General features: G+C 36.4%; 1 protein-coding gene across 1 annotated transcript; it reads left to right on the top strand.

Annotated features, from left to right (window-relative positions):
• The first annotated feature begins 2,675 nt into the window (after positions 1-2,675).
• LOC119868212 (40S ribosomal protein S24-like) lies at positions 2,676-3,174 on the top strand. Its single transcript, XM_038586556.1, has one exon. The coding sequence runs from the start codon at positions 2,676-2,678 to the stop codon at positions 3,066-3,068; it is 393 nt and encodes a 130-aa protein (XP_038442484.1). The 3' UTR covers positions 3,069-3,174.
• Positions 3,175-17,200: the final 14,026 nt, after the last annotated feature.

Genomic DNA, 17,200 nt, shown 5'->3' with positions numbered 1-17,200 from the left:
CCGACTGATATACTTCACTCAGCATAATACCCTCCAGTTCCATCCACATTGAAGCAAATGGTGGGTATTTGTTGTTTCTAATGGCAGAGTAATATTCCATTGTATACATAAACCACATCTACTTTATCCATTTATCTTTCGATGGACACTGAGGCTCCTTACACAGTTTGGCTATTGTGGACATTGCTGCTATAAACATTGGGGTGCAGGTGTCCTGCCATTTCACTGCATCTGTATCTTTGGGGTAAATCCCCAGCAGGGCAATTGCTGTGTTGAAAGGCAGTTGTATTTTTGGCTCTTTGAGGAACCTCCACAGTTTTCCAGAGTGGCTGTACCAGTTCACATTCCCACCAACAGTGCAAGAGGGTTCCCCTTCCTCCAAATCCTCTCAAACATTTGTGGTTTCCTGTCTTGTGAATTTTCATCATTCTCAGTGGTGTGAGGTGGTATCTCATTATGGTTTTGATTTGTATTTCCCTGATGGCAAGTGATGTGGAGCATTTTCTCATGTGTTTGTTGGCCATGTCTATGTCTTCCTCTGTGAAATTTCTGTTCATGACTTTTGCCCATTTCATGATTGGATTGTGTGTTTCTTTGTTGTTGAGCTTCATACATTCTTTGTAGACCTTGGATACTAGCCCTTTATCTGATATGTCATTTGCAAATATCTTGTCCCATTCTGTAGGTTGTGTTTTAGTTTTGTGGACTGTTTCTTTTGCTGTGCAGAAGCTTTTGATCTTGATGAAGTCCCAATAATTCATTTTTGCTTTTGTTTCCCTTGCCTTCATAGGTGTATCTTGCAAGAAGTTGCTGTGGCCAAGTTCAAAAAAGGTGTTGCCTGTGTTCTACTCGAGGATTTTGATGGATTCTTGTCTCACATTTAGATCTTTCATCCATTTTGAGTTTACCTTTGGCTATGGTGTAAGATAATGGTCCAGTTTCATTCTCCTGCACATGGCTGTCCAGTTTTCCCAGCATCATTTATTGAAGAGACTGTCCTTTTTCCAGTGGATAGTCTTTCCTGCTTTGTTGAATATTAGTTGACCATAAAGTTGAGGGTCCACTTCTGGATTCTCTATTCTGTTCCATTGATCTATGTGTCTGTTTTTGTGCCAGTACCACACTGTATTGATGATCACAGCTTTGTAGTCCAACTTGAAATCTGGCATTGTGATGTCCCCAGCTATGGTTTTCTTTTTCAATATTCCCCTGGCTATTCGAGGTCTTTTCTGATTCCACACAAATCTTAAGATGATTTGTTCCAACTCTCTGAAGAAAGTCCATGGCATTTTGATAGGAATTTCATTGAACGTGCACATTCCCCTGGGTAGCATAGACATTCACAATATTAATTCCTCCAATTGATGAGCATGGAATATTTTTTTCGTCTCTTTGTGTCTTCCTCAATTTCTTTCAGGAGTGTTCTGTAGTTTTTAGGGTATAGATCCTTTACCTCTTTGGTTAGGTTTATTCCTAGGTATCTAATGCTTTTGGGTGCAATTGTAAATGGGATTGTCTCATTAATTTCTCTTTTTTCCATCTCATTGTTAGTGTAGAGAAATGCCAGTGATTTCTGGGCATTGACTTTGCATCCTGCCACACTGCAGAATTGCTATATGAGTTCTAGAAATCTTGGGGTGGAGTCTTTTGGGTTTTCTATGTACAGTATCATTTAATCTGTAAAGAGGGAGAGTTTGACTTCTTCTTTGCCAATTTGAATGCCTTTTATTTCTTTTTGTTGTCTGATTGCTGAGGCTAGGACTCCTAGTACATGTTGAATAACAGTGGTGAGAGTGGACATCCCTGTTGTGTTTCCTTAATTTACCTTAATTACTTCTTTAAAGGCCCTATCTCTAAATACATTCATATTCTGAGGACCTGGGGTTTAAGACTTCAATATTTGACTTTGTAGTAGGGGTAATTTATCCCATAACACAAGGTTACAAAGTTTTTCTTCTCCATGTAAGTTATTTTAGTAGAATTATACTGGGTGGGATCAGAGAATGCTTTCCTCAATGTTGTACTGCCAGTGCTTATTTAACATGTTAAATTCCTTATCATAAACTTGTTGAATTAATGAGTGAATGAATGTGAATCACATTCACTATTCTTTTTTAAAAAATATTTTATTTATTTATTCATGACAGACACACAGAGAGAGGTATAGACATAGGCAGAGGGAGAAGCAGAGGGAGAAACAGAGGAGAAGCAGGCTTCCTGCAAGGATCCTGATGCAGGACTTCATCCCAGACCCTGGGATTATGCCCTGTGCTGAAGGCAGACACTCAACCACTGAGCCACCCAGGCATCCCCACATTCAGTATTTCATTCATGCTACCTCAATCTCAGAGAATGCTTGTGTCTGTCTTGCTGAAGGAATTATGTGCCATGTATCACACCCAGATAATTTTCCCCAAATCTGTCAAGAATCACTCAAAATTGCCCCCAAAGGCAATACCTACTAAAGACAAGCATGAGATTATACTATGGCTCATCAATTTCACTCTTGATTATATACCTGAGAGATTGGTATGTATGTTCACTAAGAGAAATGTTTAAGAATGTTCATAACAACACCATTCATAAAAGACAAAACTGGTGCATGTAAAATACCCATCAACAGTAACATTAATAAATTCTGATCCTCCCCGGCTGCTTGAAGCTCAGCCTCCATCATGAATGACACAGTACCTATCCGGACCAGGAAGTTCATGACCAACCGACTGCTTCAGCGGAAACAGATAGTCATTGATGTTCTTCACCCCGGGAAAGCAACAGTACCTAAGACAGAAATTCAGGGAAAACTAGCCAAAATGTACAAGACCACACCAGATGTCATATTTGTATTTGGATTCAGAACCCATTTTGGTGGTGGCAAGACAACTAGCTTTGGCATGATTTATGATTCCTTGGATTATGCAAAGAAAAATGAACCCAAACATAGACTTGCAAGACATGGCCTGTATGAAAAGAAAAAGACTTCAAAAAACTGCAAAGAATGCAAAAACAGAATGAAGAAAGTCCGGTGGACTGCAAAAGCCAGCGTTGGTGCTGGCAAAAAGAAGTGAGCTGGAGATTGGACAACAGAAGGAGTAAAGATTCTGCAGTGGCTTTATCTGTGGTGATTGTGCAGATTTTTCATGAGAGGATTAATAAACTAAGAACATTAAAAAATAAATAAATTCTGAGAAAGTCATAAAAAGGAATACTATACAGCAATGACAATGAACATATTACTTATACATGCAACAAACGTGGCTGCATTACAATACAGAATAATGAGGAAAACATATTAGACAAAAATAATACATAGTTTTTTTTATTAAACTGCAGGATATCTTTGGAAGGTATTTACTGAGATTTATTAAAAAAACAAAACAGAATATAGACTATTTTTCTATTTCAAAACACTAGCTATTTCTTTTTTTTCCTTTTAACTTTACCATACTTGGCTTCATTATCAAAATTCTTTGGCTGTGTGGAAAAGAAAATCTGAAAAAGGAAGAGAACACAAAAGGTAAAGCTCTTTTTTGCAAAAGTCCTGAGGAAACACTAGAATGAAGGGAAACAAAATGTTTTATTTTTTGACTACCCATAATCCAGTCACAAATGGCAATTCCTGTCCTTACATAAAGTTGATTTTGCTATACCAGCTGTCTTTTTTTATTATTAGTCAAGGCATTCAACTCTGTGCTTTTTCATTATTGGTCTATTTGTAATTTTCACTTAAATTTCAATAGTGAGAAGGGATAAATTCTTCATAAAAACGTGCTCAACATTATGTTTCTGAATAGGTAAAGAATCATATTTTGATTTGCTACCCACCTGTAGAGGTGGCATCTGCTTATTTATTCTATGGTACTCTTAAAAACTAGTTGGATCAATGATTTTTTTTGAAAGGAAGTCATGTTGAACTTCAAGACATACTCTGTGTGTCTATGTCTGTGTTTCCTCAACAAAATATTGGCAAAGCAAATCCAATGATACATTAAGGAAATCATAGACCTTGATTAAGTGGGAATAGTTCCCAGGATGCAAGGGTGCTTCAATATTTGCAAAGAAATCAATGTGATGCATCACATCAATAAGAGAAAGGATAAAAACCATATGATCATTTCAATAGATGCAGAAAAATCATTTGACAAAGTACAATCATTTGACAAAGTACATCCATTCATGATAAAAACCCTCAACAAAATAAGTCCAGAGGGAATATACCTCAACAAGATAACAGCCTTATATGAAAAACCTACAGTCAACTTCATACTTGATGGTGAAAAACAGAGCTTTCCGTCTAAGTTTAGGAACATGACAAGGATGTTCACTTTCACTGCTTTTATTCAACAGAGTACTGGACATCTTAGCCAGAGTCATCAGATAACAGAAAGAAATAAAAGGCATGAACATTGGTAATGAAGAAATAAAGTTCTCAATATTTGCAAAGGACATAGTACTAGATATAGAAAAACTTAAATACTCCACCTAAAACAATTTTATTTTTTTTCACAAATTTATTTTTTATTGGTGTTCAATTTGCCAACATACAGAATAACACCCAGGGCTCATCCTATCAATTGCCCACCTCAGTGCCCGTCACCCAGTCACCCCCACCCCCCACTCACCTCCCCTTCCACCACCCCTGGTTCGTTTCTCAGAGTTAGGAATCTTTCATGTTCTGTCTCCCTTTCTGATATTTCCCAATCATTTTTTCTCCTTTCCCCTTTATTCCCTTTCACTATTTTTTATATTCCCCAAATGAATGAGACCATATACTGTTTGTCCTTCTCCGATTGACTTATTTCACTCAGCATAATACCCTCCAGTTCCATCCACGTCAAAACAAATGGTGGGTATTTGTTGTAAAACAATTTTAGAACTGATAAATGGATTCAGTTAAATCACAAGATACAAAATCAATGTACAATAATCTGTTGCATTCTTATACACTAGTAATGAAGCCACAGAAAGAGAATTTAAGAAAGTAATAAAATTTACAACTACACCAAAAACAATAAAATATCTAAGAATAAACTTAACCAAAAAGGTGAAAGACCTATACTCTGAAAACTATAAAACACTGATGAAAAAATTCAAGGCAATACAAAGAAATGGAAAAACATTCCATGTTCATGGATTTGGAAGAAAAATTATTGTTAAAATTAGTCTACTACCCAAAGCTATCTGCAGATTTAATGCACTCCTTATCAAAATACCAACAGCATTTTTCTTAGAACTATAACAAATAATCCTATAATTTGTATGGAACCACAAAAGACCCTGGATATCCAAAGCCATCTTGAAAAAGAAAAAAGAAAAATTGTGGAAGTATAACAATTCCTGACTTCAAGCTATATTACAAAGTGGTAGTAATTAAAGCAATATATTACTGGAATAAAAATAGGCAAATGCATCAATAGCATACAATAGAAAACTCAGAAATAAACCCACAATTATATGGTCAATTAATTTTCAAAAAAGGAGAAATGGATATACAATGGAAAAAAGACAGTCTCTTCAATAAATGGTCTTGGGAAAACTAAACAGCAATATACAAAAGAGTGAAACTGGACCACTTTCTTAACATCATATACAAAAATAAACTCAAACTGGGTTAAAGACCTAAATGTGAGATAGGAAACAATGAAAATCCATTAGGATAACACAGGCAATAACCACTTTGACATTGACTGTAGCAACTTCTTACTAGAGATATGACTCCTGAAGCACAGGAGACAAAAGCAAAAATAAAGTATCAGGACTACATCAAAATATAAAGTTTCTACACAGTCAAGGAAACAATAAACAAAAAACTAAAATGCAACTTACTGGATGGGACAAAATATTTGCAAATGACATATGTGGTAAAGGGTTAGTATCTAAAATACATAAAGAACGCACACAATTCAATACTCAAAAACCTAATAATCCAATTTAAAAATTGGCATAAAAATCAACTCAAAGAATACAATATAAGAAATTACACAGTATAAAATTTTCTTTAATTTTTTTCTTTCAGTCTTCTTACAGAGAGGATTGTTGATTCCTAGGACCTCACAAATAAAATTTTTATAATCTAGCATATAAAACAATATGCTATGCTATTAGTATATTAAAATATTCACCCACTTTTCCAAAAATAATATTTACCTACTTTTCCATATTCTGAATTATCTTAGTATTATTACTTATTTTTATTTTTTCAAGTTTTTTTTAAAGATTTTATTTATTTATTCATGAGAGACGAGAGAGAGAGAAAGGCAGAGACACAGGCAGAGGGAGAAGCAGGCTCCATGCAGACAGCCCGACATGGGACCCGATCCCGGGTCTCCAGGATCATGCCCTGGGCTAAAGTTGGCGTCAAACCTCTGAGCCACCCAGGCTGCCCTTTTTTTCAGATTTTTGTTTCAATTCTAGTTAGTTAACATATACTGTAATATTGGTTTCAGGAATAGAATTTAGTAATTCATCGCTTATAAATAACACCCAGTGCTCAATACTATAAGTGCCCTTCTTAATATCCGTCACACATTTAGTCCACTTCCCCCATACTACTCCTCCATCAACTCTTAGTTTGTTCTCTATAGTTAAGAATCTCTTATAGGATGCTTCCCTCTCTTTTTTTCTTCCCGTATGTTGATCTGTTTTGTTTCTTAAATTCCGCATATGAGTGGCATCTTACGGTATTTGTCTTTCTCTGACTTATTTTGCTTAGCATAATACACTCTACCTCCATCCATATTGTTGCAAATGGCAAGATTTCATTCTTTTTGAAGGCTTATCTTCTATTGTGTATACAACTTCTTTATCCATTCACCAGTTGATGGACATTTGGACTCTTTTCATAATTTGGCCTTGTTGATAATGCTGCTGTAAACATCAGGGTGCATGTACCACTTCAAATCTCTATTTTTGAATCCTTTGGGTAAATACTTAGTAGTACAATAGCTGGATCATAAGGTAGTTCTGTTTTCAAATTTTTGAGTACCATCCATACTGTTTTCCAGATTGGTTGCAGCAGTTTGCATTCTCACTAACAGTGTAAGTGGGTTCCCCTTTTTCCACATCCTTGCCAACAATGGTTGTTCCCTGTGTTGTTAATTTTAGCCATTCTGACAAGTATGAGGTTGTATCACACCATTCTGACAGGTGTGAGGCGGTATCTCACTGTGGTTTTGATTTGTATTTCTCTGATGATGAGTGATGTTGAGCATCTTTTCATATGTCTGTTGGTCATCTGGGTGTCTTCTTTGGAAAAATGTCTATTCATGCCCTCTGTCTTTTCTTAACTGGATTATTTGGTTTTTGTGTATCAAGTTCAATAAGTTCTTTGCAGATATTGGATACTAACCCTAAATCAGAAATGTCATTTGCAAGTATCTTCTCCCATTCTCTAGGCTGCCTTTTAATTTTTGTTGTTGTTTAGTTTTTGTTGTTTCCTTCACTGTGCAAAAGTTTTTTATCTTGATGAAGCCCCAGAGTTCATTTTTGCTATTGTTTCCTTTGCCTCTGGCGATGTGTCTGATAAGAAGCTACTGTGGCTGAGGTCAAAGAGTTACTGCCTGTGTTCTCCTCTAGGATTTTAATGGTTTCACATTGAGGTCTTTCCTCCACTTTGAATTTATTTTTTTGTGTAGTGTAAGAAAGTGGTACCATGTTGCTATCTAGTTTCCCCAACACTGTTTGTTGAAGAGACTGTATTTTTTTCCATTCAATATTCTTTCCTTCTTTGTCAAATATTAGTTGACCATATAGTTGTGGGTCCATTTATGGGTGTTCTATTCAGTTCTGTTGATCAGTGTCTGTTTTTGTGCCAGTACCATACTGCCTTGATTACTACAGCTTTGTAATATAGCTTGATGTCCAAAATTGGGTTCCTCCTTGCTTTACTTTTTCTTTTTCAGGATTGTTTCGGCTATCCGGTGTCTTGTGGTTCCATACAAATTTTAGGATTGTTTGTTGTAGTTCTACGAAAAATGTTGTTGGTATTTTGATAGGGAGTGCGTTAAATCTGCAGATAGCTTTGGGTAGTCATTTTAACAATAATTTTTCTTCCAAATCCATGAACACGAATATTTTTCCATTTCTTTGTGTCATCTTCCATTTCTGTCTTCAGTGTTCTATTGTTTTCATGTTGCAGAGCTTTACCTCTTTGGTTAGGTTTATTCCTAGGTGTCTTATGGTTTTTGGTGTAATTGTAAATGGGATTGGTTCCTTGATTTCCTGCTGCTTCATTATTGGTGTATAGAAATGCAACAGATTTCTGCATGTTGATTTTATACCCTGTGATTTTTCTAAATTTGTTGATCAGTTCTAGCAAATTTTTGGTGGAGTCTTTTGAGTTTTCTCTATAGAGTATAATGTCATCTGCAAATAGGGTATGTTTGACTTCTCATTTGCCTATTTTGATGCTTGTTATTTCTTTTTGTTGTCTGATTGCTGAGGCTAGGACTTCCAATACTATGTTAAGTAAATAGCGGTGAGAGTGGACATGCCTGTCTTATTCCTGATTGTGGAGGAAAAATTGTTGGCTCTTCCCCATTGAAGATATTAGCTGTGGATGTTTCATATATGACCTTTATGATGTTGAGATATGTTCACTCTCTCATTACTTTGTTGAGGATTTTTATCATGAATGGATACCATATTTTGTTAAATGCTTTTTATACATCTATTGTTAGGATAATATGGTTTGTATCCTTTCTGATATTAATTTGGTGTGTCATATTGTTAGGTTTGCAAATATTGAACAACCCCTTCAGACCAGGAATGAATCCCATTTGATCATGGTGAATGCTTCTTTTAATGTACTGTTGGATTTGATTTGCTAGTATCTTGTTGAGAATTTTGCATCCATCATGTGCATCTGGGATATTGGCCTGTAAATCTACTTTTTAGTGGGTGCTTGTCTAGTTTTGGAATCAAGGTAATGCTGGTCTTCTAGAATGAGTTTGGAAGTATTCCTTCCATTTCTAGTTTTTGGAATAGTTTGAGAAGAATAGATATTAATTCTTCTTTAGATGCCTTCTTGTAGAATTCCCCTGGGAAACCACCTTGTCCTAGATTTTTGTTTGTTGGGAGGTTTTTAATTACTGATTCAATTTCTTTGTTGTTTATGGGTCTGTTCAAATTTTCTATTTCTTCCTGTTTCAGTTTTGGTAGTTTGTATGTTTCTAGGAATTTGTCCATTTCTTCCAAATAGCTCAACTGGTCAGCCTATAATTTTCATAACATTCTCCTGTAATTGTTTGTATTTCTGCAATATTTGTTGTGATTTTTCCTCTCTCACTTGTGATTTTATTTATTTAGGTCTTTTTTCTGTCTGATGAGTTTGGCTGGTAGTTTATCAATTTTATTAATTCTTTAAAAGATCAACTCTTATTTTAATTGATCTGTTCTACTGGTTTTGTTTGTTTCTTATCATTTATTTCTGTTCTAATCTGTATTATTTTTTCTGCTGGCTTTATACTATTTGCTATTCTTGTTCTAGTGCCTTTAGTTGTAAGGTTAGGTTGTATATTTAAGACTTTTTTGTTTCATGAGGTAGACCTGCATGGTAATATACTTCCCTCTTAGGACCACCTTTGTTGCATCCCAAAAGTTCTGGACTGTTGTGTTTTCATTTTCATTTGCTTCCATGTATTTTTAATTTCTTCTTTAATATTCTGATTGACATATTCATTCCTTAGTAGGATGTTCTTTAACCTCCTTGTATTTGTGGTCTTTCCAAAGATTTACTTGTGGTTGACTTCAAGTTTCATGTTGCGCATGCTGCGGCAACATGATCAGGGTCCCGAGGATAAGGGGATGAGGAAAATAAAAGAAAAGTAAAGAGATGGGAACAGGAAGGACACAGTGGATGATGTCCAAGCAGTGCCAGCTTTATTCAAGGGTTTACAACATTTTATAGCACGAGCAAAACAAAGCTAAGAAGGTGTTTATTTTTAGCAGGTTTGTGAAACCCTCCAAAGTTCCCCTTTCTCAGCATGCAAGACAGACTCACAGGTGCCAGAAGACCTTGGTAAATAGATAAGCTTGTTGCTCCAGATGTGCATACTTCAAAGGAATATTAGGTATGGTAAACAGACCAGCAAGGACAGCACAGACCCTTATTTACATTTATGACCAGGCCAGAATAAGTTGTATCTATTGTGTTATGTGGGCGATCACATACAAGCGAGCCCTGAGAACCACTGATCAAGCCCTTTCTCAAGCGTTTACCAACTATTCACCCTTTAGGCTCCCGAGCCTTTTGAGTGAATGAGGGATGCAAGTCTGGGCCTGGTTTGGTTCCAGACTAGTTACTCCAGCTAGTCCCTGGTCGCCCACAGTTTCCTAGTGTTGTGATAAGAATATATGTGCATGGTATCATCTCAATCTTTTTGTACTTGTTGAGGCCTTATCTGCAACTAAGTATGTGATCTATTCTGGAGAATCTCCCATGTGCATTTGAAAAGAATGTATATTCTGCTGCCTTAGGATGAAATATTGTGAATATATCTGTGAAATCCATCTGGGCCAATGTGTCATTCAAAGCCTTTGTTTCCTTGTTGATTTTCTGCTTAGATGAACAGTCCATTGATGTTAATGGGGTGTTAAAGTCCCCTACTATTATTGTATTATGTTGAGTGAATTCCTTTTTGTTTGTTATTGTTTTATAACTTTGGGTGCTCCCAAATTGAGGGCATGAATATTTGCAATTGTTAGATCTATTATTGCATAGGCCCCTATATTATGATATGGTGCCTTTCTTCAGCTCTTGTTATAGTATTTGATTTAAAATTTAGTTGTTCTGATATAAGTATTGCTCTTCTAGCTTTCTTTTGACATCATTTGCATGATATATGTTTCTCCATCCAGTCACTTTTGATCTGCAGGTGTCTTTAGGTGTAAAATGAGTCTTTTTTAGGCAGCAGATAGGTCATTTTTTTTTAAATCCTTTCTGGCACCCTATGTGTTTTGATTAGAGCATTTAGTCTATTTACATTCAGAGTGATTATTGATAGATACAAATTTAGTGCCATCATATTACCTGCAAAATCATTTTTAGAGATTTTCTCTTTTTCTTTCTAGTCTTTGTTGCTTTTGCTCTTTCTTCCCCACTGAAAGAGTTGTCTTTAATATTCCTTGGAGGGCAGGTTTAATGGCCACATAGTCTTAATTTTTGTTTGTCTGGGAAACTCTTTCTCCTTCTATTCTGAATGACAGTCTTCCTGGATAAAATATTCTTGGCTGCATATTTTTCCTATTTGAAATGTTGAATATATCATACTATTCTTTGTAGTTTGCCAGGATTTTGTGAAGAGATCTGCTGCTAACCTAATTTGTCTTCCCTTGTGGGTTAAGGATTTCTTTTCCTTTGCTAATTTCAGGATTATTTTCTTATCTCTGTATTTTGCCAACTTTACTATCATATACCTTGGTGTTGACTGGCTTTTGATAAGAGTTCTCTGTGTGTTTTGCATTTGGATGTCTGTTTTTTTCCCCAAGTTAGGGATGCTTTCAGCTACACTTTGCTCAAATAAATAGTCTACTCCCTTTTCTCTGCCTTCTTTTTCTGAAACTCCTAAGATATGAATGTTATTATCTTTTTACAGAGTTTCTGATTTCTCCAGGCCTACACTTGTGATGCAATATTTTGCTTTCCCTCTTCTTTTCATCTTGTTTATTTTCAATAATTTTATCTTCTATATCACCTATTCATTCCTCTGCCTATTCTAATTTTTATGTTCATCATATCCAGTCAGTTTTACATCTCAGTTATAGCAGAATTTTATTTTAATTTCAGGCTTTTTATTTGGCCTGACCTGTGTTTGGGTCTTTCATGTCCATGCTAATGTTCTCTCTGGTTTCTTCTATGCTTTTCTCAAGCCCAGCTAGTGTCCTTTTAATTGTTGTTTTAAAATCTGGTTCAGGCATATTATTTATATTTATTTTTATTTGCTCCTTGGTAATGACCTCTTGATGTTTCTTTTGGGATGAGCTCATCTGTCTTAGTATTTTATCTAGGTTTCTATCTTTTGTATGTTAGGAAAACCTGTACCTGGTCCTATTTCCACTAGATCTGAAGCTTTGCAGCACTCTATGATCAGGATAACTGGTGTGTGTGGAGGGTTTGTGTTGGTCTTCTGGGGGAAGGGCCTGCTGTTGCTTTGACTTTCAATCACATTTGCCCTATTTAAAAAGGTACCTGCAGGAGGAGGCAAGATGGCAGAAGAGTAGGGGTCCTCATTTCATCTGGTCCCCCAAACTTACCTAGATAACTTTCAAACCATCCTGAACACCTATGAAGTCAACCTGAGATGTAAAGAGAGAACAGCTGGAACACTACAGAGAGAAAAGTGATCACTTTTTAAAAGGTAGGAGGATGGAGAAGAGGAACTAGGGGATATATTGGAAGATAAACAGTGAAGGAGGGATCCTGGCAAAGCTTTGCAGGATAGCAGTGCAGCACACAATTGGGAGCTTTAGAAATCTGTGCCTGAAAGAGTCTTCCCTGACTGAAAAGTGCTCAGTGGGGAAATAGGGCAGAATCAAAGGAGAGGGGCAGTGAAGTCTCAATACTCCCAGAGACACCATAAGAATAGTGGCACTTGGGAGAAAGCTCACTGCTAACCCTGGTTGGATCATGGTAAAGGGCTGCAATCCAGTAACCCTCTTGGGGTATCTGGGAAAGGCCAACCAGATTCTCAGTCCAGCAACTGAGCCCCTTCAGTCTCAGGGCCTGACAGTGGACAGAAGTGGGTTATCCTCCACTCCCTATGGAACAGGCAGAACTGGGGATGGCACAAGACAGGAAAAACTCTCCTGCTACTAGGTGCCCTTCAATTTGTACAAATCAGTGCCCCCACATCTGCTCCCAGGATGATCTAAGCCAGTGTGCACTGAGAGACTACAGTTCGGTGTGTGGGAAGCTCTTGGCTCCAGAGCTGGAGCTCTGGCTGTGGCCATTTTCTTTTCTTCTTCTTTTTTTTTCTCTCTCCTCTCACTGGGAGAGGTGTGTCCTCCAGGGAACAAAGTCCTCACAGGACAACAACTTTATAAGGAGCCCAGCCACCAGGCAAGAGCATTTCCATCCAGGCACAGACACTTGAGATCAGTGCAGCTAGGCCCCTCCCTCAGAAGAACAGCTGAAAAAACAGAGGAACAGAAAGTTTACTAAGCAGCACTAGAAAGCTCCAGGACTGAGGGAAAATAGTATATAGAACTCAAGGTTTTATCCTTATGATTTGTTTGACTTTTGGGCTAAAAATTTACTACATTTTTTCTCTTTCCTGGCTTTAACTACAATATTTTAACAACTCTTTGTTTTTTTTATTGTTTGTTTGTTTGTTTGAAAGAGTGTATAATGATTTATTAAATATCTTTAATGAAACCATTACTTGACAAGTAGAAAACGGTCGAGTTTTTGGTTTTTAAAAAAAAATCTCTCAAACTAGCATTCATTTTGGAGTGTTTCTGTTGTTTCTAATGTAAAATAAGACACTTCACATTCCAAGTTGAAGATTATCTTTTAAATACAAAATGTATGCTCTGCCCATTACAGTAGAATCATGTGAATTTAGTCTTCAGTTCCTTCAGATTCTCAAAGCAGCAGTAAGACAAGTCTCAGAATCATCATGAGGCTTAAACCTGCAACCAACAACTCTTTGTTTTTAAGTTTTTTTGGCTTCCCATTCCACCCCCCCCCCCACGTTTATCTTATTTCTGTTTTGGGGGTCGCTGTTGTGTCTCTGTATAAGATTTGATGCTTTATGTAAATTTTGGAATTTAGCACCTTCTAAGATACAGAACAAAATACATTCAGAAACAAGAGGATCACCCTGGTGGTCCACTCTGTGAGACTATATTCTCTCTCCCCCACCATTTCCTCTCCACCCTTTAAAGAAAAATTACCATTTTAAAAAGATTTCTTTTTCACTTTCATAGTCTTTTTTTTTCTTTTATTTTGTGGTCCATGACTTTTTTGGAATTGCCAAGGATATATTATACTTAGGTTGTGGTTGATATTTTGACTCTGCTCAATCATACAGCCATTCTGCACTGGACAAAATGACTAGAATGAAGAATTCACCACAAAAGGAAGAACCAGAAGTAGTACTCTGTGCCACACATCTAATGGATATGTATTTCAGTAACATGTCAGAGATACAATTCAGGAGTAAAATTATAAAAATACTGGTGTCTCTTGAATAAAGCATAACGGACTACAGAGATTCTCTTACTGCAGAATTGAGATCTAATCAAGCCAAAATAAAAAATACTTTAACAGAGATGTAGTCTACACTGGATGCTCTAACTGCTAGGATTAAAGAGGTAGACAAGAGAATGAGTGACATAGAAGACAAGTTGATGGAAAAGAAGGAATCTGAGGAAAAAAGAAAAACAATTAAGAACCCACGAGGAGAGCCTTCAGGAAATAAATGATAGTTTGAGAAGGAATAATATTAGTCTTATTGAGATTCCAGAAGTTGTTGAGAGAGAGAGGACCACAAAGTAAATTTGAAAAAAAATAATAGCTGAGAACTTCTCTAATCTGGGGAAAGAAACAGGCATTCATATCCAAGAGATAGATTAAAAACCCTGCCCGAATCAACAAAACTGATCAACACCACTATATATAATAGTGAAGCTTGCAAATGTAAGAGATAAAGAGAAAATCCTAAAAGCAACTTGAGACAAGAGATTCCTAACTTATATGGGGGAGAAATAACAGATTAACAGCACACCTATCCACGGAGACCTGGCAGCTCAGAAAAGGCTGGCATGATATACTCAGGATATTAAATAAGAAAAACGTGCAGTCAAGAATACTTTATTCATCAAGGCTGTCATCCAGAATAGAAGGAGGGATAAAGGGCTTCCAGGATAGACAGAAACTGAAAGAATATGTGACCACAAAACTGGTTCTGCAAGAAATATTAAGGGGAACTCTGTAAGTGAAGAAGGGACCCCAAAGAAACAATCTTCAGAAACAGGGACTGTATAGGTAATAGTATGACACTAAATTCATATCTTTCAATAATTACTCTGAATATGAATTGGATAAGTGATTCAATTAAAAGACAGTAGCAGACTATGTAAAAAAAATCAAGATCCACCTATATGCTGTCTACAAGAGATTCATTTTAAACTTAAAGACATCTCCAGACTGAAAATGATGGAGGTGGAGAACCATTTACCATGCAAATGGTCCTCCATAGAAAGCTGGGGTAGCAATCTTCATATCAGATAAATTAGATTTTAAACCAAGGACTGCACTGAGAAATGAAGAGTGACACTATATCATACTTAAAGGGTCTATCCAATGAGAAGACATAACGATTATGAATACTTATGCTCTTTATGTGTGAAGAGCCAAATATATCAATTATTTAAAAAAGTAAAGGGACGCATAGGTAATAATACCTTAATAGTAGGGGACTTCAACACAACCCTCTAAGCAAAGGAAAGAGCTACTAAGCAAAAGATGACCAAAGAAACAAGGGCCTTGTATGACACACTGGAGCAAAACGATTTCAGATATATGAAGAGCATTCCATCCCAATGCAACCAAATACACATCCTTCTCAAGTGCACATGGGACTTTCTTCAGAATAGACCACATACTAAGTCACAAATCAGGTCTCAGCCAATACCAAGAGATTGGGATTATTCTTTGCATATTTTCAGACCACAGTGCTTTGAATCTAGAACTCAATCACAAGAAGAAATTTGGAAGGAATTCAAACACTTGGAGCTTAAGGAGCATCCTACTAAAAGATGAATGGATCGACCAGAAAATTAGAGAAGAATTAAAAAGATTCATGGAAAAATGGAAGTACAACTGTTTAAAATCTTTGGGATACAGCAAAGGTAGTCTTAGGAGGGAAATAAATCTCAATACAAGCCTTCCTCAAAAAATTGGAAAAATCTCGAATACACAAGCTAATGTTACACTTAAAGGAACTGGAGAAAGAACAACAAATAAAGCCTAAAACAAGCAGAAGAAGAGAGATAATAAAGATTAGAGCACAACTCCATGAAATAGAGACAGATCAATGAAACCAGTAGCTGGTCTTTGAAAGAATTGATAAGATAGATAAATCCATAGTCAGCCTTATTAAAATGAAAAGAGAAAAGACTCAAATTAATAAAAATCATGAGTGAAAGGGAGAGATCAAAACCAATTATCAAGGAAATACAATTTTAAAAACACATTATGAGCAACTATATGCCAACAAATTAGGCAATCTAGAGGAAATGGAAACATTCCTGGAAACCAAAAATTCCCAACACTGAAACAGGAAGAAATAGAAAACCTAAACAGGGCAGTAACCAGTGAGGAAATTGAAGCAGTCATCAAAACCCTCTGAAGAAGTAGTCATCAAAATCCTCCCAAGAAACAAAAGTCCAGGACAGATGGCTTCCCAGGTGAATTCTACCAGATATTTAAAATAGAAATAATGCCTATTCTACTAAAGCTGTTTCAAAGGATAGAAATGGAGGGAATACTTCCAAGCTCATTCTATGAGGCCAGCATTATCTTGATCCTAAAACCAGATAAAGACCCCACCAAAAAAGGAGAATTACAGACCAATATCCCTCATGGACATAGATTCAAAAATTCTCACCAAGATACTAGCCAATAGGATCCAATAGTACATTAAGAGGATTATTCACCACGATCAAATGGGATTTATTCCCTGGATGCAAGGCTGGTTCAACACTCGTAATACAATCAACGTGATAGATCACATCAATAAGAGAAAAAACAAGAATCATATGATCCTCTCAATAGATGCAGAGAAAACATCTGACAAAATACAGCTTCCATTCCTGATCAAAACTCTTCAAAGTATAGAGATAGAGGAAACATTCCTTAGCATCTTAAAAGCCATCTATGAAAAGCCCACAACAAATATCATTCTCAATGGGGAAAAACTGAGAGCCTTTCTCCTAAGATCAAGAACACGACAGGGATGCCCACTCTTACCACTGCTATTCCACATAATACTAGAAGTCCTAGACTCAGCAATCAGACAACAAAAAGAATTAGAAGGCATTCAGATTGGCAATGATGAAGTCAAACTCTCCCTCTTCATAGATAACATGATTCTGCATATAGAAAACCCAATAGACTCTACCTCATGATTGCTTGAACTCACAAAGCAATTCAGCAATGTGGCAGTATACAAAAGCAATGCACAGAAATCAGTTGCAT

Source organism: Canis lupus, chromosome X (assembly GCF_011100685.1).
Source record: "Canis lupus familiaris isolate Mischka breed German Shepherd chromosome X, alternate assembly UU_Cfam_GSD_1.0, whole genome shotgun sequence".
NCBI lineage: Eukaryota > Metazoa > Chordata > Mammalia > Carnivora > Canidae > Canis > Canis lupus.
This window is presented reverse-complemented; position numbering and strand designations above follow the sequence as displayed.

Bases quoted from the DNA above. Each gene is read 5' to 3' on its own strand.
- LOC119868212 (XM_038586556.1), top strand. From the start codon at position 2,676: ATGAATGACACAGTACCTATCCGGACCAGGAAGTTCATGACCAACCGA.